Source organism: Accipiter gentilis, chromosome 10, assembly GCF_929443795.1.
Source record: "Accipiter gentilis chromosome 10, bAccGen1.1, whole genome shotgun sequence".
Taxonomy (NCBI): domain Eukaryota; kingdom Metazoa; phylum Chordata; class Aves; order Accipitriformes; family Accipitridae; genus Astur; species Astur gentilis.
In genome coordinates this window covers 14285743-14308986 of record NC_064889.1, presented here as the reverse complement: position 1 = coordinate 14308986, position 23244 = coordinate 14285743, and the positions used below count along the sequence as shown (strand labels likewise).

At 36.1% G+C, this 23244-nt stretch overlaps 1 protein-coding gene across 3 annotated transcripts; it reads left to right on the top strand.

Moving 5' to 3' along the window:
* The first annotated feature begins 107 nt into the window (after positions 1-107).
* COPS2 (COP9 signalosome subunit 2) lies at positions 108-23199 on the top strand. 3 transcript variants are annotated; one of them, XM_049812497.1, is made up of 13 exons: positions 108-283; positions 10106-10219; positions 11310-11387; positions 12005-12130; positions 13476-13586; positions 13705-13782; positions 14640-14814; positions 15875-16053; positions 16185-16237; positions 18542-18639; positions 20452-20534; positions 21584-21642; positions 22444-23199. In XM_049812497.1, the coding sequence occupies exons 1-13, from the start codon at positions 230-232 to the stop codon at positions 22586-22588; spliced, it is 1353 nt and encodes a 450-aa protein (XP_049668454.1). In that variant the 5' UTR covers positions 108-229; the 3' UTR covers positions 22589-23199. The 3 variants fall into 3 exon arrangements, with proteins under 3 accessions (XP_049668454.1, XP_049668456.1, XP_049668455.1); XM_049812498.1 differs by having other exon boundaries at positions 112-283; positions 13497-13586; XM_049812499.1 differs by lacking the exon at positions 13476-13586 and having other exon boundaries at positions 109-283.
* The last annotated feature ends 45 nt before the right edge of the window (positions 23200-23244 follow it).

Here is a 23244-nt window from a genome sequence, read left to right as displayed (position 1 = left end):
TAGGGGCCGGTTGCTAGCAGGGAGAGGAAGCCGGCGGGGTGGTGCAGCGCGGATTGGGCTCCGTGTGCCCCGGGCCGGGGGGCGGGAGGGGAGCGGGCGGCAGCGGGTTCCGGGCGGAGCGGAGCCACATTGGGCAGCGGCGCGCGGGGTTGTGGGAGAAGGGGCCGTTCCCGCTGCCTCCTCCCTCTCCCGGCCCCCTTCCCCTCCCCCCGCCCGTCCTCCGGCCAAGATGTCTGACATGGAGGATGATTTCATGTGCGATGATGAAGAGGACTACGACCTGGTAGGGCGCGGGGCGGCACGGGGGGTCAGCGGCGCGGGGCGGCGCGGCGCGGCGAGGGGCCTCGCGGGAGCGGTGCCGCTTCGGGCCGGCGCTGGCGCGGCGCGTCCGCCTCCCGTCGCCGCCGCCGCAGCAGCAGCAGCAGCAGCAGCCGCCCCGCCGGGTGCTGCCCCGTGAGGGAGCACTGACAGGATGAGTTTCCCTCCCGGCGAGGAGGGGTGGTGGCACCGGGCAGCGGCTGCGAGGGGCGGGTGCTGCTTTCGGAGCAGGCCCCGCCGGGCGCCCTGCCACCTCTCCGCGGAAAAACAGGCCAACTTCGGCCCCGAGAAGTTAGCTAGGCCCCGGGCTGGCCCCCTCGGGCCCAGCGAGCCTGGGCCCCCGCTTGTCTTCCACTGGGGTCAGGGTGAGGGGAGGGCTGCGGCGCGCTGCCTCCCTCCCTCCTCCTGCCTCTGGCCGAAGGGTCGGGCACGAAGTGAAGTCATAAAGTTGTCTGCCCTCCTCCCCAGGCGCGGCTGCGAGAGGTCCTTGGGGTAGATGTCATTCATGTGCTTGCCTGAGCGTCAAACTGAGGAAAAAGTGGGGGGAAGAGAAAGGGGAGTGAGGAGAAATGGCCCCTTTCTGATGCAACACACCAAGAGTGTACTCGTTTTTAACTTTTTGCCTTTATAGTCTTAGTGAGATTTTTTGCCCCCCCTCCCCTTTTTTTTTTTTTAATTGCAGGGCTTGGGATTTTTCGTGTTGTGTCTAGTTACATTTTGACATCACATTTTGTTCTGAGCTTTTACAGTTAAAAAAAAGCTGCTTGCAGTTAGCAACAGACCAATTTTTTTGGGGGGGGGGGGAATTGGGAATATAATGGGATTGTTTTGATGTAATGAGTCTCCTTTAAATTATTAAAACCAAAATTTTTACAGTGAGTAAAACCTGTTGGGGCAGGTTAGTAAACCAAATAACTGTCCGTATTTGAAACAAAAAATGTTTTCTGTGCTGTCTGATTAGTTGTGATTCTATTGCCATTATCTTACATTGGAGCTTCAGGTGTGGTTGGTTGGTTTTTCTGCTTTTCTGAAATTTGCATAGATCTTTAGAACAGAGACATTTTTTAAAAAAGCTGTGTATGGTTGAGGGTCATTCATTTCCACTAAACCTGTATTTATAGTACTGCAGTTTCACTGAAAAACCCCAGACACTTGCTTTCTAATTATTTGATAATCATTGCTACTTATGAATTCACTTAAAGGACTTGTCTGATTTTATTTCAAATAGTTTCTAGGCAGTTTTTGTTATGAGCTGCTCGGAATGGCTCGATGAAATTGGATATAGAATAAAGGCATCTGGTTTTAGTTTTGAAGTTTTTAAGTTCACATATGAGTGCTCGTTTGACATGCGTTGTCATCTTAACCTTAAGAGCTGCTTGTGTCAGTATTCCAAAAACTGTTAGTGTTCCACTTAAGCCCATGAATGAATTCACAAACTTTTAGAAACAAGGTTTCTGAAGGAAATACACTGAGACTATTAAAAAGATTTTGTTGGTCCAGTTTGTTCCAAAATCAATTTCCATTCATTTTCACTAACACTGAAATTCATGTCCTGATTTAAAATACTGTGTTTATTTTTCCATGTGATACAATCAAAGGAATACTAAACACAGCAGAATTCATGTTGAATATCCATAACGTGAGAACTGGACGTGTAGAGAAACCATTGGAATTGCTTTTTCCAATCTTCAAATGCAGCTGTCTACATATAAATTTGAGTAAGAGTGCAGCATTAAGTCAGTTTTCACCAAGAATAATTGCTGTCTAATGCTTTTTCCTGTGTTTCTTTTTTCTGGACTACTTTTCTTCCTAGTTGGAAAAATCTTCCTGAAACTTCTTGCTTGTAGCAAATTTCAGCCCCTGACTGTTTTTACTTTTTCTGGAATATTTTCGTGGTCATTAATTACCACTAGCCCAGACGTTTCAAAAATTTAAAAATACTGCTTGTAATAATTAGGAGCATGTTAAATTTTTCTTTTCATTATGTAACTCCCATGTAAAGTGTCAAATAATACTTTAGCTGCATCTTTAAATAAAACAGATTTTTTAAATTTAATTCAGATTTATAACTGATGGGACCCCCCCCAACCCCCTGCCCCAGAATTTAAGAATAAAAATATTCCAGCTAGACGAGTTTCAGCATTCTAGGAGTAACAAACTATGTTTGGATGTTGTTTTCAAATGTGCTTGAGACTGTAATTGCAGTGTTCCACAAAATTGTTCTGGAAAATAGTTAAGGGCTCTGAAGACAGGGCCTGATTTCTTCCTTTCATGTTGATATAAGTCTAGGTAAGTTAAGACTATAAGGGGATGCATGGTTCTCAAGTTCAGTGTAAAGGCTGCTGCAGAAGGGTTTGAAACAAAAAAAATTAGTACAAGACAAAATAATAAGTAGAGAATTGAAAATAAAAGAGCACATGTGAGTGTTGGTGAATGTTTTTTTTTAAGCAATAGGAGGAGAGGCAGGAATTACAGAAACAGTTAATGAAAGAAAAAATAGCTGTTTTGTCAAAATACAGTATGGTGAAACTAGATTCAGCTTTCCCAGAGTAGCTACTGGCATAAAAATAGTAGTGAAAGAAAACTCTCAAGAAAGTTTTCATTTTGTCAGCTTTTATTAGAAGTGATTATGGCTGTTCCTCTTTAAATGTGCTCTTGACCTGCTGATTATGTAGAGCCAGTCAGTTAAATTTCCTTAAGTATGTAAATGTTTCACACTTGAACTGAAATGCGAACAGATATTCTGAAGGCCCAACTCTTTCCCAGCTTCATCATGGATTTTTGTATAATTAGAGTAATTACTCCACTATCAAACAATTGAAGACTACCCACTTTACATATCATACTTGACCGTTTCTGCTTAGTTTTTCATTGGGTTAAAAATCAAGGTTTCGCGTGTAAATGACCTCAGTCACTCCTATAGGAGTTAACTTTACCTGTTGGAGGTCTTGATATCAGGAAAAAAATCCATTTATATTTATGGGTGGATGGACCTAGATTCACAATTTGCTAGTAATGTACAGTGACAGCCTTGATTACAACATGGATTATTCCACTTTATGCTTCAATGAACAGAATAATGTTTACTGGTCATTACAAAAACCACTTAATTTTAATTTCTAGTTTGGTGCTGTTAGGTGCCTTATATGATTTCAGTCCAGGTTCTTTTTACTGGTTTCAGCTTGAGGGTGGAAGAGAAAGAGGGAAGGACCATTGTAAATTCCATTTTTGTTTTCAGTCTCAGACAAAAAGCTGTGTTTAGAATTTACTTTGAGACTAAACTCAGCTGTTCTCCAGAAACTGATTCTTCCAGGCACAATGACAACACATTGACAGTTGTAATACATCTACTTGATTTTTTTTGTTTTGCTTTAAATAAATAATTTATCTGTGGTGTTCTTAAGGAGACATCCTATTGTGTTCTGAAATTCAACTTTAATCTGCAGAAAGGATAGACAAATCTGTTTGCTGAGCAACTTGCCTTTCTATGTTATGGAGTTGTATTATTTCAGTGACTTCAGTAGAAGAGCTGTATACAGTTACAGTGAACAGCCAGGAGTTTGCACCCAGGTGAGATGGCTACAGGTTCACGAGGATTGGCATGGCTCAAATATGGGAAGCATGCCTTCAGATTATGGAAGATTTCCCTTTTCAGGCTGTGTTTATATTAGGAAATAGGCAGTCTTTTTATTTAAAGCTATCAGAATGGCAGTTTAGTAAACGTGAATTGGTTCACTCTTTCTTTCCAACAGGGAGAAATACATACTCCATTTCAAAAGGAATGTCTATATGTTACCAAACATGATAAGCAATCTCATCAGTAGACAGGAAAATTTTCCTAGCTCATACTGATGCATTTTTAATAGATACAGTTGCAATTTCATGCAGATATTGTCACCTCTTCCCAAGTCTTTATGTTTCATCATTTTAAAAAATACATATGTAAATTGCAAACAAGAAAGTGATAATGCTGCAAAAAACAAGCATTCAGAACTAGGGAAAAACTGAATCAAGCAGATCCACTTTACCCTCTTCTCTCTCTTTGTTATGTTTGATTACATTAGTATGTGATTTAAGAAAAACTAAATCAGTGAGCTTCACAGAGGACACAGGATATACTCTGACTTAATTACTGTTTCATATTTTATATGGATTCAGTGTGTGTCATGATACTTATTTTATGTATTTTCTTCAGACTCATCTTTAAACACAGAATTAATATATTTGGTGTTTATTTCTCTCACTTCCTTCTGAGACACTGGGGTAATATTGAGACAAAAATCATGAGAACAACTAGTCAGTAAATTCTTTCCATCTGAACATTGGCAAGTGTCAGTAAGTTCTGGGGTTTTGTTGGTGTTTTTTTTGGTTTTCGTTTTTGGTTTATTTTAGAGTTATTTAGCACTCTGTTCAGAACAGAGCTCCCCACGATCTGATGTGCAGTTGGGTGTTAAAAGGAAGTAAATTAGATTGAAGTTATGCTAAAACCTGGACTTTTAGAAAAGGATGCACATAACTATGGGAGAGCTGTGTGATAGAGGTAGAAAGAAAAGGCACTTCTTTTCAGTGCTCTTACATGTCATAATACCAGTTTCTTCTTTCTGCAGTCACCTGTCTCGTTTCTGTGCATCTTTCAACTTCTGCTTAAAAAAAATAAAGGCAGAGCACTGTCTTTCCATGGAACTGTACTGACCCCATTGCAAATTGCTGGCTTCACAGACTTTATTCCTGGTGTCAGCCCTGGTGTGAGCCAGCAGGCACTAGATGACTTGCAGAGTTAGTGAGTAGGAGCAGAAGAGCAGAGACACCTGGAATGGGGAAAAGAAAACCAGGACTCCCAATGCATGGTTGAGTGGTTGCAGACTTGCACAGATCAGACACTTGTTTTTACTCTCACAGTTTGTTTCTGTTCTTTTCCTCCTTACCGTTTTGCATTCCAGTCTGATGGCTTGCTTTATATTCATGTGCCCAGACACCTGTGGCACATGCACATAGAAGCTCCAACTTGCTTTTTGTCCTTCTGCCTGGAGGCCAGGGGTCCAGGAAGAGCAAATGCAAGAAAAGTTGTACTTAGTGCCAGGATGGTGGTTGGTTTGTCACTTTTGCAGCCAGTGTGTATGTGCTATGTCAAAATACTGCATGTTCATTGTAGATGAAATGTTAGCTGGCAAGCTAATACATTCATATATTGAGGAGTTCTCCCCCCCCCCCCCCCCCCCCCCCGGCCCTATTTGAGCATTTTTGTGTTGTTTTTTTAAAAAAAGGAAACAAACAAACTGTGCCCCGCCCCCCCCCCCCCCCCCCCCCAACTCACATCACTAGTGCTCTTGCAAAATATCAGGTCTTCGCTCCAAATCCTAGAGTTAGCAAACCTCCTAAATGCCATGGTTATGAAACAAAGTTAGCTGAAGTAAAATCAAATTTGTACCAGACTTATTCTCAGAAACAATTGCACTTCATAAAAAAAGAATGGTTTGAGTCAGCCCAATGGTTGAAATTTGGTAAAATTACCAGCAATTGAAAATTGACAGTAATAAGTATAGTTAACAATGTCATTGAAGGATAAATTTCAACAAAAATAGAACTCTTTCTATTGTCCTTTTTGTCTGGAAAGTTATCCTCTGTATAGCTACTTTCCCTTTTTTTTAAAAAAGGTTTGCAATGTAGGAGTTTGGTCCCTATACAGCTAGTGAATGATACACAGAGAAGCAAAAGTTTAGATTATTGCTCTGCTTTCCATGCAGAGATTAGGGAAGTGCTTTAGGCAAGAGAGGAGACAAGAAAATTAGTAATTAAACAAAGGTTTTCAGAAAATATTTATATCTTTGGTTTTGTACATGTTTAACTTTACCAGGTTGATGTGCCATTCTAATCTGCTAGAATACCACAAATATAGTGTTAAATGTCACTGATAGTGTTACAGTCTCCAAGTTCATGTATCTTATTCTGTCTCTGAGGAGAGGTGCTGTGCTTCAAAGCTCTACATAATCTCTCGAGACCACATTGACTAAGGCTCCTGCTACAGTTTTCTGAAACCACAGCTGGGTTTCTTACCCTCCCTGGTCACCTGCTCCTCAGCCATAGCTCACCAGCCTGAGGACTGCGTCTGCCTAAGCACTGGCGGGCCTATTCTGTCAAGGCAAGCAGGATCAGCCATCATGAAGGACTCATACAGCATAAAATGTTGAATCACTGCAGTGAAGGGGAGGGGGGATGCTAGGACCAGAAATGAACAGGGGGGATTGGGGAGTGCTGGATGCTCTTAACCTGCTTTTGCTGCTGGAGAAACTGCAAATGGATCCATGTCCTAAAAAGGATGATTAAAGCTGACTCAGGTGAATTGTCTTCTGTGTGCGTTCATTTTAGAAGCTGATGTTTTAAAGCTGTTTACTATATGAAATGAATTTTATGAAAACTTAATATGTAATGTAATAAAGACTTGTAAATTAAATTGGTTCCTTGGTACTAATTTAACTTTTATTAAAATTATTTGAAAGAACTATGTTCCAGGCATAGTAAGCTACATCAGAGGTTTTACCTCCATTATTACAGTTGAGCCCATGCAGTAATTTTTCTTCCATCTAAAAAGTGATGTGATGGGATTGGATTGTTAATAACTGACTACATTTAGAATATGCAGGTTTTCAATGGAGTAATGCTTAAATAATGTCTTAACTTTTTTTTTTTTAACTACTTTTTTTTTAAAGCTGTATCATGGCTTTCTAATTTCATGAGTAATAATAAAAAAACCCCACTTTTTGGTTTGATCCTCTCAGGAAGGGAGAACTGAGTGGGTTTCAAAGATCAGCTCTACATACTCAAGACTTCTGTTGTTTTCATTTGTACTGATAGTGTTGATGTCCATTTAAAAAATCTTAAAAAAAATTTCTTAGGCCTGTTACTTTTTTTATGTCAGCTGGAGCTAAGTATATCACACAGGTGCTTTTATATCTTGAAGTTATAATTAAGGGTCTTCTTCACTATGCAGAATATTAGGTCTAGATGGTATAGTAGAGATTTTTAGAGTTCTATAGAAATCCTTTTTGTAAACCTGATAGTTTTGTGCACTTTTATTTTGGTACTGCATTGTTTGATACAACAAACTTTCTACCTGAAAGGGTTGAGTTGGGGAAGTTGTTCAGGCAGGAGTGTTAAAAATGAGGGTGAGGAAAGGTTAGGCGTTTGATATCTGAGTTTATTGTTAAAAGAACTCTTCTGCTTCCAGTACTGGGAAGGAAACGCATCTTTTTCTTAGTTTGAACTTTGAGGATACAGATTCACACTTTTCCTTTCCTCCTTTCCTTTTGCTTTTGGCAAAAGCCAGATGTTCTCACATTTGTATCATACTGCACTAAGTCATCTCTGCATCAGAAGAAGATAGAGTGCTGGTCCTTCTGAATTGATTGACACTGGTATAATTAGCACTGATGCTTAAATTAAGATGTAGTATCTACATGGTCAATCTTTTTTTTTTTTTTAATTGTCTACAGATTCACAGCATTATCTCATACTTAGTTCATGGTTTTAAAGTTTTCTTCACAGCCATTAAGTCTAGATATGTCTTTTAAAGTAAGCACCTTACGTTACCTTTTCCAGAAGTGGGAAAGCCCTCTCTCCCTTTGAGCCTTGAGTCCATATCAATATCCTAAATTCGATGTGAGGCAAATAGGCATCAAGTGAAGGAAAAATATAGCTGTGACAACATAAAAACCCTCCTTTGCATTTCAAAGTGTTTCCATTAGAAAAAAATTATCTCTAGACTTAACACTTATTCTTTATTATGTGTTAATATTAGGAAAACAGCTTTATGGGATATTTAAGGAGCATTGAGAAAAATAATCTGAAAAAAGGCTACCTGCCTGAGTCCACAGCCAGAATCACTGCCAGAGCAAAGATGAGAATTCACATGTTTCTGGCTTTAGGCTAACAGAGCATATTGCTTCCTAAAAGGAATTAATTTAGTTTGCTTTCCTTTTATCTTTACAAATAGATACTTCTGCCAACTATATTCCCCATTGTTCAAGTTTAGTATAAACAAGACATCAGCTGATTACAGGTATCTTAAATGCTATGTTTTTTAAACTTTGGCAGCCTATATCTTCATAAGGTGCCTGATACGCTTACAGCTGTTGACATCATACACATGTTCTTGTAGCTGCTCCATCAATGCTGGATCAATAGGGTAAAGAATTTACAAAAGCAAGCTAACCAAAATGAAAGTCTACCCAATGAAATAAGACACTTGCTTCCTGTTTTCTTTGCAGTTTTCAGTATTAAGTTTTATAGTTCTCTAGGAATTCAGAAGACAGGTTTGTGGAATTCATTAGGCTTTTAAGTCCATTCTTACTAAATACTAGTACTTCATGTGAGTATAAGTAAATACATACGTGAGCAACTTGCCTACATGTAACAAGTAGAAACATTAGCAGGTTGAAGGATAAATGTCTCAAGGACCGTGTTCAATAAAAATTTGGGCCAACTGTGAGCTCCCATGATTAATTTTTCCATTAGAAGTTCAGAAGACTTAAACTTTGAAAGATTTACTTGCACTGTAGGGAAGAGAGCTAATTTAAAATTTCTCTTTTGCCTCACCCTTTTTTCATACCTTCCCTTGGTTTTGAAGGAGTCCATTAATATTAGCAATATATGAATGAACAAATGAACAAATCTGCCTGATGAAGTACAGTAAAAGAAGAAACTCTAATTTAAAGAAGGGCACCTGACTATGCATTGTTTATATTGTTACAAGGGAAGGATACTCTGACAACACTAACTTTGAGATTTAAACAGATTCTGTTAAACAGTTCATCTCCTAATAGCTAAGCACTCTGTTGAGGGAAGTTGGCTTGGAAATGCAGAGGTGTGAAATATTTTTGACTCGTCTAAACCGCAAATGAAATTATTATTTGAGTTTTGTTAGTGTTTTGTAGTTCAGACACACAACATTGTCCTTCAGCAAAAGAAGATAAAATACTTAGGGTTTTTTCATCAGAAAAAGCCTCAGTACTTTTTTTTTTTTTAATGAAGTAGTAATTGGTAGAAGTAAATTCTTCAATTTGTTTGGCACTAGTGTACATGATGGGTAATTATTTGATTAAATTATCGTGCCTGTGCCCCACCCTACCTTCTTCCACAGTATCTTTAGCGTTTTCTCAATCATCTGCTGCTCAGCACAGAAGCAGCTGGTGTTATTGTCATTATTCTTTTTTTTTTAATTTCCCTAGACAAGTATGAATCGTTATGGCATAAAAAGGCAGATTAGAGAGAGATTCATGGAAGCATTTTATATTCTCTATTGCTGAATCATTACTTGTGTGGCAGCTCAGTTAGAGTCTTTTCTGTGGATAGCAAAGGTCATGTAATAGAGTGCATTTTAGACTAGTGGCCAGCATGTTCTCTCCCCCATACAGAAATGACATATGCTATTAGGCATCTGTCCTTAAACACCAAAATTGGCAGAATTTTAATAATACAGTCTGTACTTGTCATAAAGGCAAAGTGGGTAGAGCTATGAGTTCATTAGTCCAGAAAGAAATCTGTTGACAGGCTAGTGTTGGTGGATGGTGAGGCTGGCCTAGTAATGGGAGAGAGATGAAATCATCGTAAGAATCCATACCTGTTACATACTCTAAAACTGAAGGTTTTCTTTTAATATACAAGCATTCTGTGTCAGTTTGAGCAATACTATATTTTGTCCATTTTCAGAAGAATATTAGATGTTCCGAACCTTTCCTTTTTTCTCTGCTTTTTATTTGGTTGGTTTTTTTCTTTTTTCCTTAAAATATAGGAATATTCTGAGGACAGCAATTCTGAACCAAATGTGGATCTGGAAAATCAATACTACAATTCCAAAGCTTTGAAGGAAGATGATCCCAAAGCGGCATTAAGCAGTTTTCAGAAGGTTTTCTGTCTTTGTATTCTATCTCTTATTTTTATATTAATTCACATTTAAAAATATTTGCTTACCATTTGAGTTATTTTCTGGAATTTTAAGAGTAATGTTTATATTTTAACTTACTAATGAGCTAAGTTTATCATTGGACAACTTAGACTCCTGGCTGACTGCCTTTCGGGATCATTCTTAGAGAGCATAAATAGGACATGGAATAGTCCTATTCTATCACAGAACTGAGTTTTTAATCTTAAGGATTTACGAAGTTAATTAAACAGTCCTAAGTGTGTTTTTATGTAAAAACATGTTTTTCAACTGGAGAAGCCAGAGCCATTAATTTTTTAAAATGAAATGGTGTTTTCCCCAGTGTCTTATGTAATGTATTATGTTTGGTTTGGTATCTGATTCCAAAGCTTTAAATGTATGAATACAAAGTGACACAGAGTTTCTTTCCTTCATGTCAGTTTTAAGTTTTTCATGTTTGCACACTGCCACCAGAAAGCAATATGTTAGATGTAACTTTTCAAAGAAAAGATAGATTTTTGCATCTCTTGGCTTATTTATAGTACAGAACAGTATTATATACATGACTTAAAAAAAAAAAAACTTTCTAAAATTTTTACTTACAAAACATTCCCTTAACTATCTTACATTAAAGCCTAGAAGCCTTTCTGATATGTGAAGAAACTAGTAATTCAGAAGTGTAAATTTTTGACTAATTTAGTCAAGGGGTGGATTGAGTCAGTTTTGCAGGGGGTGTCACAACTTTCTTGTGTATATCTATTTATGGAGTGGCAGTAAAGTTTAGTGTTTGGTGTTAGACAACAAAACCAAAAAATCTATAAATAACAATTTACACTACCTGCATCAGCCAGGATGCGAAAACTAATAAGATACGTACTCCTCACTAACTTTCTCAATAATATCAGGGAAGAGTAAAATTGAAGAACAGAGTGAAACATTACTTTGTAAGGAACAAAGCAGGGGGGGGGGGGGGGAAGGCATGTATGGGATATGTACATTTTAAACAAGGTGCAAATTAATTTAAGTTTGAATAAAGCTTTTATAAATATTGTTTAAAAAAATTCTTCTATTTCAGGTTTTGGAGCTCGAAGGTGAGAAAGGAGAATGGGGATTCAAAGCTCTGAAACAGATGATTAAAATAAACTTTAAATTGGTAAGAATTACAGCTATCACTTGAGAGTAAATGGTATACATATGCATTTGATCCAGACAATCTTAAGTTGTTATTCTAATTTATGCCTATGACAACTAAATCTGCCAGAAGTTGTCTTTTGCGGCCTTTGATGGCTACTACAGACATGGCAGGGAAGCAGTGTGGTGGTTGCAAGTCAAAGGCAAAATCGATGCAAAATGGATGCAAAATAGTTGCTGCAGTCAGCTGATACTCTCTGAAAGTTTGAGGCTCAGTCGTTGCTATCCTGAGGTATCATACCGTTGAAACCGGTGATGTTTCTATATATGTGTACTTCACCAGAACAAATCAGTGAAAAATTCATGTGCTACATATGCAACCATTCCAAACAGTTGTATAGCCAACCCTCTTTTCTTAGTTGAGATAAATATTTTAACTGTCTTTTCCATGCAGTCTTGCTGAAGTTACTCCCAATTCTGCTGCTCATGAATGAAGTGGTGATGTATAAGTTCCTAATAGCAACCACTACTGCATAGTCTTTCTGTTATGCTTTCTTTTCTTTACGTGTATTTGCAAGATAGAATTCAGTTTTTAATCATTAAAACAAAAACTACAATGTAATTTTGTTTGTCTTTCAGACTAACTTTCCTGAAATGATGAACAGATATAAACAGCTATTGACCTACATACGGAGTGCAGTTACAAGGAATTACTCTGAAAAATCCATCAATTCTATTCTTGATTATATCTCTACTTCCAAGCAGGTTAGATCATAAGTTCTTTCATCTTCATGTTTTGCCTTTTTGCATTTTTAACTATGGACTTTTTTGTGTATGGTAGTCTGTTAGCTTTGGGGTTTTTGTTCTTAATAGAGAACATTTGCAGTATTAATTCATTGTTGTCCGTTAAAATTTATTTCCCACATTTAATAGATTCTATCAACACAGATAACTTCTCATAAATTTGTCTGGATTTCTATGCTAATAGTAAATAGGTTTTTGGGGTTTTTTTTCCTAGCATAGTAGCTACACTAAGTGCCTTCTCAAATATAACTTGTAATTAAACAATACCTTTTTTTTATTATTATTTTGGGGGAGAGGGGAACCTTTGAAATACTTTGCAATAACGTGTTGGTGTTAAATACTACCTGTCTTTGGGTGTACTGTGCAAGCTAGGTACATGTTCATAGATACACAGCCCAGCTCCTTTTCTTTTGTGGTGTTGTAGAAGCTTTACAGAGTAGAAAGCTCCACTGACTACGTGGAAGTAGCACTTACATGTGGAGGATCACTGGTCCTTAGTGATTACTCCTCCGTCATCAGAGTCCTTCCTGTCCTGCCACTCATAGGAGATGAAAGTTTAATAGTTCAGTGATGGTTTACTCTTAAGGTCTAAAGGATGTCTTAGACTCTACCTTGTTGGCAGAAGTCAGTGTGTTTGGTCTAACTGCAGTTGGAGCCAGATTTGGAGGGGACAATCTGGAAATCTTAACTTGATATGTATAGCCGCAGATCTGTTATCCCCAAAAGAAAAATGGCCATAAACAATACTAATGCATTCTCTGTAGAACCTTTGTTAAAGGTCACACTCAGCACTTGGATTTCCATTTTGGATGTTGTGTTTTCAAGTTTTATGCAAAGAATCAGTTTGATGGCTCCAGAGCTTTCTTTCATGCAGCGTTAGCAGTATAGAAAAGGAGAAAGCATCTTTTCCTTTGACCATTTCTCTCTTTGTAAATCGTACTTTCTTTTTGATATGTAAATTATTTTTGTTTTTCTCTTTTTAAGTAGGAGCAATGTTGCCTGTGTTTGTCTTTTGTTGCACAACATAAGAATTTTATTACTTGGTTATATAAGATGGGCTTGTATAAGGTGGCTTTCATTTTTCACTTGCGTAGATGGTTGCAAATCTTAAAATGTGAATACTTTTAAATTTATCTTGTATAAGAAAAGGAAGTGTACTTAGTTTTGTTAGTTTAGAAGCTCTTTACAATTTAAAAGCAGACATTCAATCAGATGCAGATATCTTATTTTGAAGTTCAAGCATGCACTTTTAGTTTGTTCAGATTGACTTTATTAACAGGTACAAATTTGCTGTTTACAATTATAGAATTCTGATTTTTTATGTCAGATGGATTTGCTTCAGGAATTCTATGAAACAACACTTGAAGCTCTGAAAGATGCTAAGAATGATAGATTGTGGTTTAAGACAAACACAAAGGTAAAATATGTAACTTACTGTTTTTTGCTTTTGTTTGTGACGCCTTCAGCTAACTCTTAAAAACAATAATTGTGAAATCTTAATAGACCTTAGTACTTCAGCTTTTTTTTCATTACAGCTTGGCAAATTATATTTAGAACGAGAAGAATATGGAAAGTTACAGAAGATTTTGCGTCAGCTGCATCAGTCATGCCAGGTACCTTTATATTCTAAATCTCTGTAGCTTAGTAAACAACACTGAGATTTTTTTTTTTTATTTTTTTTTTAACATCTGTTGTTGGCCTTTGAGGCATGTTGCTGAGCTTTAGTATAGAGGGAAGAAATATTGTGTCTGCTTTGATTTGTTACCTGTTTGATCACATGAACAAAAAGTGGTTTATTCCTTGCTTAAAGATGATTTTTAAAAAATTATTCACAACTGCTGATTAAGTTTCCTTTTAGTCAGGTGCAAGGATGAGAAACACATATGAATAATCCACAGTGCATAGACAATCATTTTAAAATATAGTGAAGATTCGAAGTGAGCTTTACTCATAACTGAAAGTACAGTTGTTACTTTCACATTTAGGGTTGGGGGGAGGGGTGTGGAAATTAGCCACCCAGCCTGCTGTGCTTGTTTGTGTCCCCTTTTCTTCCTCCAGCATGGAAAATGGGTTACAAATATTGGGAAATGGTTCTGTTATAGGCAGCAGAAGAGTCGTATGTATTATCTCGCTATATATGAACGTATGTATGTCAGTCACTGCATTTATATACTGAGAGTGTGGTTTAAGGAAGGTGGAAAAGAATAAAGGGCAAAGTTCTGAGGAAAACATTTAATTAAACAAAAATACTGACTTTTTAAATGAATGGCTTCAGAACTTGGCCTGTGATAAGTTCTTTGAGTATTATATTTTGTGTTACTAGTTATATCAAAATTTTAAATTTTTAGGAATATCCTTACTTCTGACAGGAAATTACTGAGAGTATTTGGTAATCAGTTTTTTACTAGTATAAAACTGAAATCACTGTTCTCTTAAAATTTCACAGTATTTATTACTTAATCTATCCTAGACTGATGATGGGGAAGATGATCTAAAAAAAGGTACTCAACTACTGGAAATCTATGCTTTGGAAATTCAAATGTATACAGCACAGAAAAATAACAAAAAACTTAAAGCACTATATGAACAGTCATTGCACATCAAGTCAGCCATTCCTCATCCACTGATCATGGGAGTTATCAGAGGCAAGTTAATCTTGAATTTTTCATTTAACTTCTGTTGCATAAATTAGTTTTATGAAAATCTGGTAATTAATGTTTTTTCCAGTTCCCACTATAAAGACAGAGGATCCTGTAGATTCAGAGGCAGACAAACTGTATGTGAATAAAGAACTACAAATGCAGTGGCTACAGTCTCATCATTTAATGTTTGCCTCCTGTAGGACTTCAGCTCTGCTCTTCTGGTGCCTAAGCACCAGATGCACTGGTCAGGAGGGCAGGACAGTTGGCTACATACAGTGTAGGAGAGAAGCAGTAGAAGAACAAGAGGAAGACTTGAGCTGTTTGACACCATGGCAGGCAACAAAGGATAAATGCAAAGGCATTTGCAAAGGATAAAAACAAAGTCTTGACAGGACTGCTAGCAGAAGGGACTGCTATTTCTGCAATCCCCTTTTGTAAATTTGTGCTTGATGTCTCACCTCACTAAAATTCATCAGGGCATTAAGATGTGTTTGAAAATATTACTTATTATCCGTAATGATGAATTATAGTGGAAACATGCCGTGTGTCTTGAAAAAACTTTCTCCAGAATACTATTGTGCCTTCCTTCTTCCCCTGCTGTAGGTACTTGCACGGACAATCAGGCAGCAGTGGGTACTTCAGAAATAAAAGGAGATACAGAGCATTTCTCAATTTTTCTGTATGGTTTTGCTCAACAGATCAGGAAAATTCCATAAACTCAGGAAGTCTGTTATGGAAATAAATTCTATTTCAGTTTTTACAGTATTTTAACATAAGGTTAAAATAATTATTGGCTGTGAGGATCAGTGTTCTTTTAGATTTATGGTGTGGGTTGAGTTTTGGTTTTTTTCTTCTTTGGAATGAGTTTACTAAAATGGCAGTGCCGTATGTGAAGGCCCTAATGCTTCCCCCCCCCCCCCCCCAGTGATTTTAGAGATGAAAAGACTCCTGAAAATATTTCATTAATCTATTTAGAAGTAGCATGGAACTTCTGAGTACAATTATTGTAGTCAGCAACAAGCACAAAGTGTTCCTTTTCTCTTCATCTGTGTTTTCTTTTCAGAATGTGGAGGCAAAATGCACTTAAGAGAAGGAGAGTTTGAAAAGGCACATACTGATTTTTTTGAAGCATTCAAGAATTATGATGAATCAGGGAGCCCAAGAAGAACCACTTGCTTAAAATACTTGGTCTTAGCAAACATGCTCATGAAATCTGGAATAAATCCATTTGACTCTCAGGAGGTACATTTTTTTTCTTTTTTCCTTCTCCCCCACGCTTTTCTGAATTGATGGGGAAATTACCCAGAAGATGAAAACGGAAAAAAAATAATTTAAAATCTAAACATGCATATTATGCTTTCTGTTCTGTGTAGGCTAAACCATACAAAAATGATCCAGAGATTCTAGCAATGACGAATTTAGTAAGGTAAGATTTTAATTTTTCTGGAGAAGAGAATGAAAAATAAAAAGATGTAGTGTCCAAACCAGAAACGGAATGTTTTTAAAGATGGCTTTTCTCTGCACAGCTAACACAGCTATGTCATAAATATTGGGCAAATATTTGTAGACTGTTTGTTTTTCTTAAGAAACTTTTATTTACTATGACATACCAAAGTATCTATACTATACCAGGTAGGGGTACAGAAACATGCTATTATGTTCTGCTATGCTGAATTTCTTACGCAGTGGCAAAACCCTCATTTCTTCCCTTAAATAAAGTTGTCCCACCTTGTACTGCAACTGTTCTTCAGGGTTTGGCTGATTATATATGAGAAACGGAGATGACTGACATGTCATACCAAAGGCAAGAGAATAATTGGATGCATGGTTAGGTCGTGATTATTAAAGGAGTTTCATAATTAACTGAACTCTCAAGTGATCTCCCCTATCCTTCAAACATATGTGAAAATCAAAAGAAGGCATTACCTCTTAGAGGCAACTGTATGTGACAATTTTTAGTGTATTAAGATCATCAGGCAAAATAAATTGAACTCGGGCATTTTTTGTATACTGTGCTTTGAAGCTAACCTATTCCATCCACTCTACCCCACCTTTGCTTTATCAAGTAAAAGAAATCAACAATGCAAAGGAAAACTTTTCCCACCTTTTAATTATGTAAGAAGTAATGCCTGCTCACCTTTTGTAGTACACAGTTGATCTCGTGTTGGAAGAAACCTTGCTCTGATACTGCTATGGTGCTGTACCATTGTATGCATACAAATTGTTTCTGAAAGTGAGGGTGTTCATCCGTTATTGACATAATGATGAATAAATGACTTGGCAGTTTATTAAGGGACTATTTCCAATAATTCCACTTTAGACATGTCTTTCCTACTTCACTGTCATAGTTTCATGTGAATTTGAGGCAGAAGGAACTCCAGATGGCCTTACCAATCTGATTTTACTCATATTCCTAATTTATATCTTTTATCTTGACATTTGAGTATAACTGCTTCTTTAAAATTAATAATGCAATTAAAGCAGTATAGGTAAGAAGTATGCAGAAGATAAAATCAATTCCAAAGATTACAATTATGTTTTTAATTCTTCCTGTACTCTACATTGGGAACTTGAATGTTTTACAAATGATAAAAAGAGGCTTCTGGAATAAACAATAAAATATACGTAACTGAAATTCCTTTTATTTATGAAGTAAAATTTACTGGGTTTGTGTGATACAGTCCATTCTACTCCTATAACTCCATTTATAAACTCCTCAAGTTCCCCCTTGAATGTAACAGGTCTTTTTCTTGCCAATTTTACTGACAATAAAGGATGACTTTTTTTGACAAGTTTAAAAACAAACTGAAAATCTACAGAGACTATGAAAGAAAAATAAATGTTGGTTTTAAAATCTTTGTTGTTAGTATTAAACAGAAGTTGAAAGCGTGTGTGTATTGAACACTGTGTCTTTTGGGTTAAATATTGATAGCCTGTAGCTTAATATAAATTACTATGTAAGTTTGATTAGTTAGTAGATAGTCCCTATTACAGCTGACTCTTTCTGTAAGAAAAGATGATAGATTTGAAATGTAAAACCATTATATTTCAAGAAAAAGATCTTGTTTCAGTGGTTACAGCACTTACCTTTAAATGATGCCGTGGTGCCACTGCTGAACAATAGGTGTCTAAACCTACCTTCTTTTTGTAATCCTTTCTCAGATAACAAGATTGACTAGTTAAACGATACATATACTAAAAATAAACTATAAATAAAAATCTAAAATAATATTATGCCAGAATTACTGATGGTTAATCATGGAAGTCAGGATTTCTTCCATCTTCCAGTATTTTTAGAATTCAGCTTAAAACGGACATTCTAGAAACAGCAACAGCCCTCTAGACTCTTTTTAGATCTTACTTGTTCCACAAAGTATGGCTTTATGAAGCCAAAATTCAAGTAATGATACTTTTCAAAATTGGCCATTTTTATGGTCTAGGCTTTTTTAAAGAATAAGTTCTTAAAGTACAAAAGTTTTTAAAGTAGAGTGCACTTGTGGAATATCTGAATGTTGACACTAAACTTTTATAAATGCTATTAAAATTGAAATAGGAGAAAGGCAATTTCTGTTGCATCTAATCTTGAAATAGTTTTTCCTCATAAAGGTTCTGAATATAATTATTTGCCACTAACACTTAATACAGGATTTTCTTAGAAGATGTAGAACACAGTCTTATGAGTCTTTTTAACTTTTAAAAATAATAATTCAGTCTCTTGTTTTTTCTGAAGTGCCTATCAGAATAATGACATCACTGAATTTGAGAAGATTCTGAAAACAAATCACAGCAACATCATGGACGATCCCTTCATAAGGGAGCACATTGAAGGTATATTTGCAGGCTGTTTTAATCTTTTTTGGTTTCACTACTTGGTAAGCTTCTTCCCCCCCCTGTTTTTTTTTCCTCTTCTTGGGAAAATGAGAGTTCTTCATAATTACTTGTGGACAATTCCTTTACTGTTTTAAAGTTCTTTAGAAGTTGGTCAAGGCCAACGTGCATCCAGGCATGTAGAATGACTGTGAAGAATTGCAGGAATGATGGAAAAAGTTCTAGGGAGAGTGGATATTCTAGGATAGTATCTACGTTGGTGTTAGGCGCTGAATATTTTGAGTGGTGGGTTTTTTTCCATTGTAGGGATTAAATGAGGGCAGCCATTACTTGTAAAGGTTGTTTGTGTCAGTCTCAACAGTTAGATGTTTGCTAGTTTATAAGGTTAATTTTTGGCTTCAGATTAAAGACAAAATGTGTAGACAATGTAATGAAGGTTGCATTAATAAATGTGTAGTAGTAACGTATATAACAAGATACATAATTCTAATGTTCATGTTGAAAACAATGTTTGGATTTACAGTACCTATACTTAATAAAACAGAAGAACATGCTAACACATGCCCTTCTGTCCCATTAAAATGACAAAGTTACCCCCTGCATTTGTCATGTATCTGAGAATTTAGAAGTCTCTTCACTTGAATATAGTGTCCAGTTTTTCAGATAACTACTGTTTTCATCAAGAGGGGGCTTACTGTGGCATTGCAAGATCATTTAGCTGGATCGTTACATGAAAAGAAGACAGTTAAATCCAGAGACCTGTTTTTCTTACACTTCTCATTTGTAAAAGAGAACATGGCAAACAGCAGGGGAAACTAAATATAACCCCTCTATTGCGGTTACATGTCGACTACTGGTAAGCTTCAAAGTCTTGTAGGGAGACTGTAAGATTAGAGAGATGGATGCTTATGGAAGAAAGTATGACAGAACTCGAAAGCAAGAGGAGGAGAGTTGAATCAAAGGATGGAAGAGAATTTGAATTTCACCCCTTATGTGATAATAGTTTGATAGTGATATCCAGGGGAAAAAAAGACATTCACATCTTTTTCACTCTGTAGTGATACAGAATGTGTCTTCGTGGTTATGTTTACATACCTTGCTTCATTGTTTTAATGTCCTTAGTTTTATTGACATACATAATCTGGTCTTCAGTATTATTTTTCATTATATAAAGAGTCCTTGTGTAACTAGTTAGGTAAAAAGGGATCTAGTTCTTTTTTCATTAATTTACAATTGTAACTTATGCTTTCATTTTATCCAAATTTTCTTTAATAATGTAAAAATTTCTAAAACAATGGCTGCACTAAGCAGAATCAGCCACTTCATGCAGACTCCGTTTTATACTTCTTCAGTTCCTGATGATAATTATACCATTAGGCCCTGATCTTTTAACTTAAAATGTGAATATTCCCCATGAAGTTAAATGCACGCAGACCTACGTTTCAGAGTCTTAAGAATACCTCTTTTCACTTTTGTACAAGGCGAGTATTCTAGCCATAAATTAGAGGGGCAGACATACCATGCAATAATATGTATGATTTATCCAGTTAGTTTGAATAATTTAAATTTTTACCAGGGAATATGTTGCTTCATGTTTAAACAGCATTCAATTCTATCTGTCTATCTTCAGAGTTACATATTGCTTGGATCCCTGGAAAAAGAGGGTCCCTTTATTTTGCTGTGCTTCCTGACCTCACTGAATTACTACCTTAAAAGATCATGGTATTTAGGATATCTTTGTATATGGAGCTGTATTGCATCTTTATTTCAGTACTGTTGTTTTTACAGTATTTATTTTTTCTTCTCTTACAGAGCTTTTGCGAAACATCAGAACACAAGTGCTTATAAAATTAATTAAGCCTTACACAAGAATACATATTCCTTTTATTTCTAAGGTATGTGTCAGTGCAGCCTTGCATTTGCTTAAGTAAATAATTAATTGTGAATAAAAGCTCTTAAATAAATACAGTGCTTGTGGAAATAGAACACCTAAAATACAATCTGAACTGTAAAGTAGTATTGATGCACTGCTGGCAGCTTTGCAGTGCGAAAATGTAAATTTCAAGTGTCGTCCCGATGCTTTTTATATTATGTACTATGATATACTTCTAAAATACTGAGTTAACCATATTCTACTTGGTGTAGAAAAGCACTTTTCTGAAGAGAAATATAAAAAGTTAAATTTGTATAATTCAAAATGTAATTATGAATGTAGATTTTATGAACATAAAAATTCCAATTTTAATTCCTTTTGTTCAAAAGATATTTTCAGATGTCTGTGTCATACAAGTTATGGAACTGTGGTAATAGAACAAACCAACTATTATACTAGAATTACTGATTTAATTCCCTAATCTGGAAAGAACAAAATCAAAACCCATTGATAATACATGACAGTTTCCTTTAAGTCTGTGATTTTTCTTGCAAAAATTCACAGCATTCCAAAATATATCATGAAGTATTAGAGAAGCCTATTTTTTGTGCCTAAATTCTCTTTAGAACTCTGTATGCTTTTTTTTTTAAGCTAGCCTTAACATTTGTAGAACTTGCTTGAGCCAGAAGATGCAATTAGCCTTCTATATGGTTTTGATTACAGACCCATTCTTTTCTGATAATTATTGTTTTATTTTATTTCCTGGGGGTTTTTTTATGTTTTGGAGTTTGTTTTTATTCTTTTCAGTAAGTCAGCAAAGGAACTCATTTCTGGAGCTTCCAAAAATTAGGTTTAGCCTCTTTAGCCTTTTCTGAGAGGTTGTTGATCTCTTGATCATTGGTCATATATACTTAAGTTGGAGTTCTTTTGCTTGATAGATTGTTACTGAATTGATACTCTTGAACAGTAAGAAACTGAAATAAAACCAAATTTTGTATATGAAAATAAAGATTGGAAGGATTTAATGTTGCAAAACAGAGTAGCAGCATGAGTTTTTTCTTTTTCTTTTAGGAGTTAAACATAGATGTAGCCGATGTGGAAAGCTTGCTTGTGCAGTGCATATTGGATAAGTATGTGTTTTATCCTTGATTACTGATCTTTGGTTACTTTAAAATAATCAAAGTATACAAGAAGCAACAAAATAATATTTTTGTGCTTTGTGACCGTACTGGTTGATTCTAGATCCTAAAGGTAATGATGCTGACTTTGTTTGGATTTGCTTGGCTTGTGAGCAGTAAAGTATATTTGCAAGATGTGAGCCAAGAAAATTATACAGAGAGATTGAGTGGCATGTTTTTACTTTAATTTTGAATTGTGTAATAAATTACTTGAACTGTTATGAAATTATGAAAATTATTATCCTTAGTAATTGCTGCTTATACCGATGTATATTTTTGAGTACACTGTCAAGTCAACAAATGAGTAGTCTGCTCTCTGACTGGAAAAACTTCGCTACAGTTTGTAATTTTTTTTTATTTTTTTTTTGGAGGGTAACTTGTTATATCTACTAGGAAAATATAATCCATACATGGGTTTATATTTTAATTTCTTTTTATATAAAATCTCCTTTTTTCATGATTCCTTGACTTTAAAGAACTGTTTACCTCATATTGTGTCAGAGTTTATATGTGGGTCATAACTACACAGATAAAATATGCATTGCCCAATGAATTAGTTCATTTGATTTCCAGTCATGATGACAAATAAATAGGCAGTACTACCCAGGACAATATATTATAAAAGTGCCGAATTCTGAAATGGACTTTGTGTCTCTTGTGTAAGAAGGCCTCTTATTTTAACTCTTGATTTATTGTTAGCTCCTATTTCCATGTGCATTAGCAATTTATAGTTATTTATTTATTTACTTCTAGCACTATACATGGCCGAATTGATCAAGTCAACCAGCTCCTAGAACTGGATCATCAGAAGAGAGGTGGTGCACGGTATACTGCATTAGATAAATGGACCAACCAACTAAATTCTCTCAACCAGGCTGTAGTCAGCAAGCTGGCTTAACAGAAAACAAGCTTTTACAAACATACTTAAGGCAACAGTGCAGTGATGTAAACCTTAAAAGAACTGGGAATGGCAAAACTACTGTCGGTTGGTGTGCCCTGAAATTATTGGAGTTATGGCAGAAGTGCTTTTTTGATCAGCTGGTTTGTGTTTTGCTGCTGCATTTATCCCAAGAAAAAAACAGCTTTAATCTCCAGAAGAAAACCAAAATGCCACGGGATTTATGCTGTATTGACACCTTGCCCTAAACATACAACATCCTAATAATTTGTCAAAGGGCAGTTAATGACCAGAGAGAAGATTTTTGTCATGATTTTAAATACACTGACACGTTACTGTTGGTTAAATTTAAACATGTTTTACCTGCAGAAATTCTCTCACAGAAATAACCTGCAATAACTTGAAATGCATACCCTTTTGAACACTTCCTTTTCTCATGTATAAATTGAAATGTTTGCTGCATTTTGCAAAATGTCAATTCTCCAAAAATGTGTCCGTATATTTCTGTACCTGCAGTGTAGTAAAGGTTTAGAAGAAACCCCATAATTATAGTGGCATACTGTCACTTAGGTTTCAAGCAGCAAAATAAACAGTGCAGTTCAGAAATTGTACAGTTTGTTTCTTGATGTGCTTTCATTACACTTGATTTTTACTTT

What these genes read in the sequence shown, in the direction of transcription:
- COPS2 (XM_049812497.1), top strand. Translation starts at nt 230, where the DNA reads ATGTCTGACATGGAGGATGATTTCATGTGCGATGATGAAGAGGACTAC. An exon ending in ATGAAGAGGACTACGACCTG is followed by an intron (nt 284 to 10,105) that starts GTAGGGCGCGGG and finishes CTTAAAATATAG; the next exon opens with GAATATTCTGAGGACAGCAA. An exon ending in CATAAGGGAGCACATTGAAG is followed by an intron (nt 18,640 to 20,451) that starts GTATATTTGCAG and finishes CTTCTCTTACAG; the next exon opens with AGCTTTTGCGAAACATCAGA.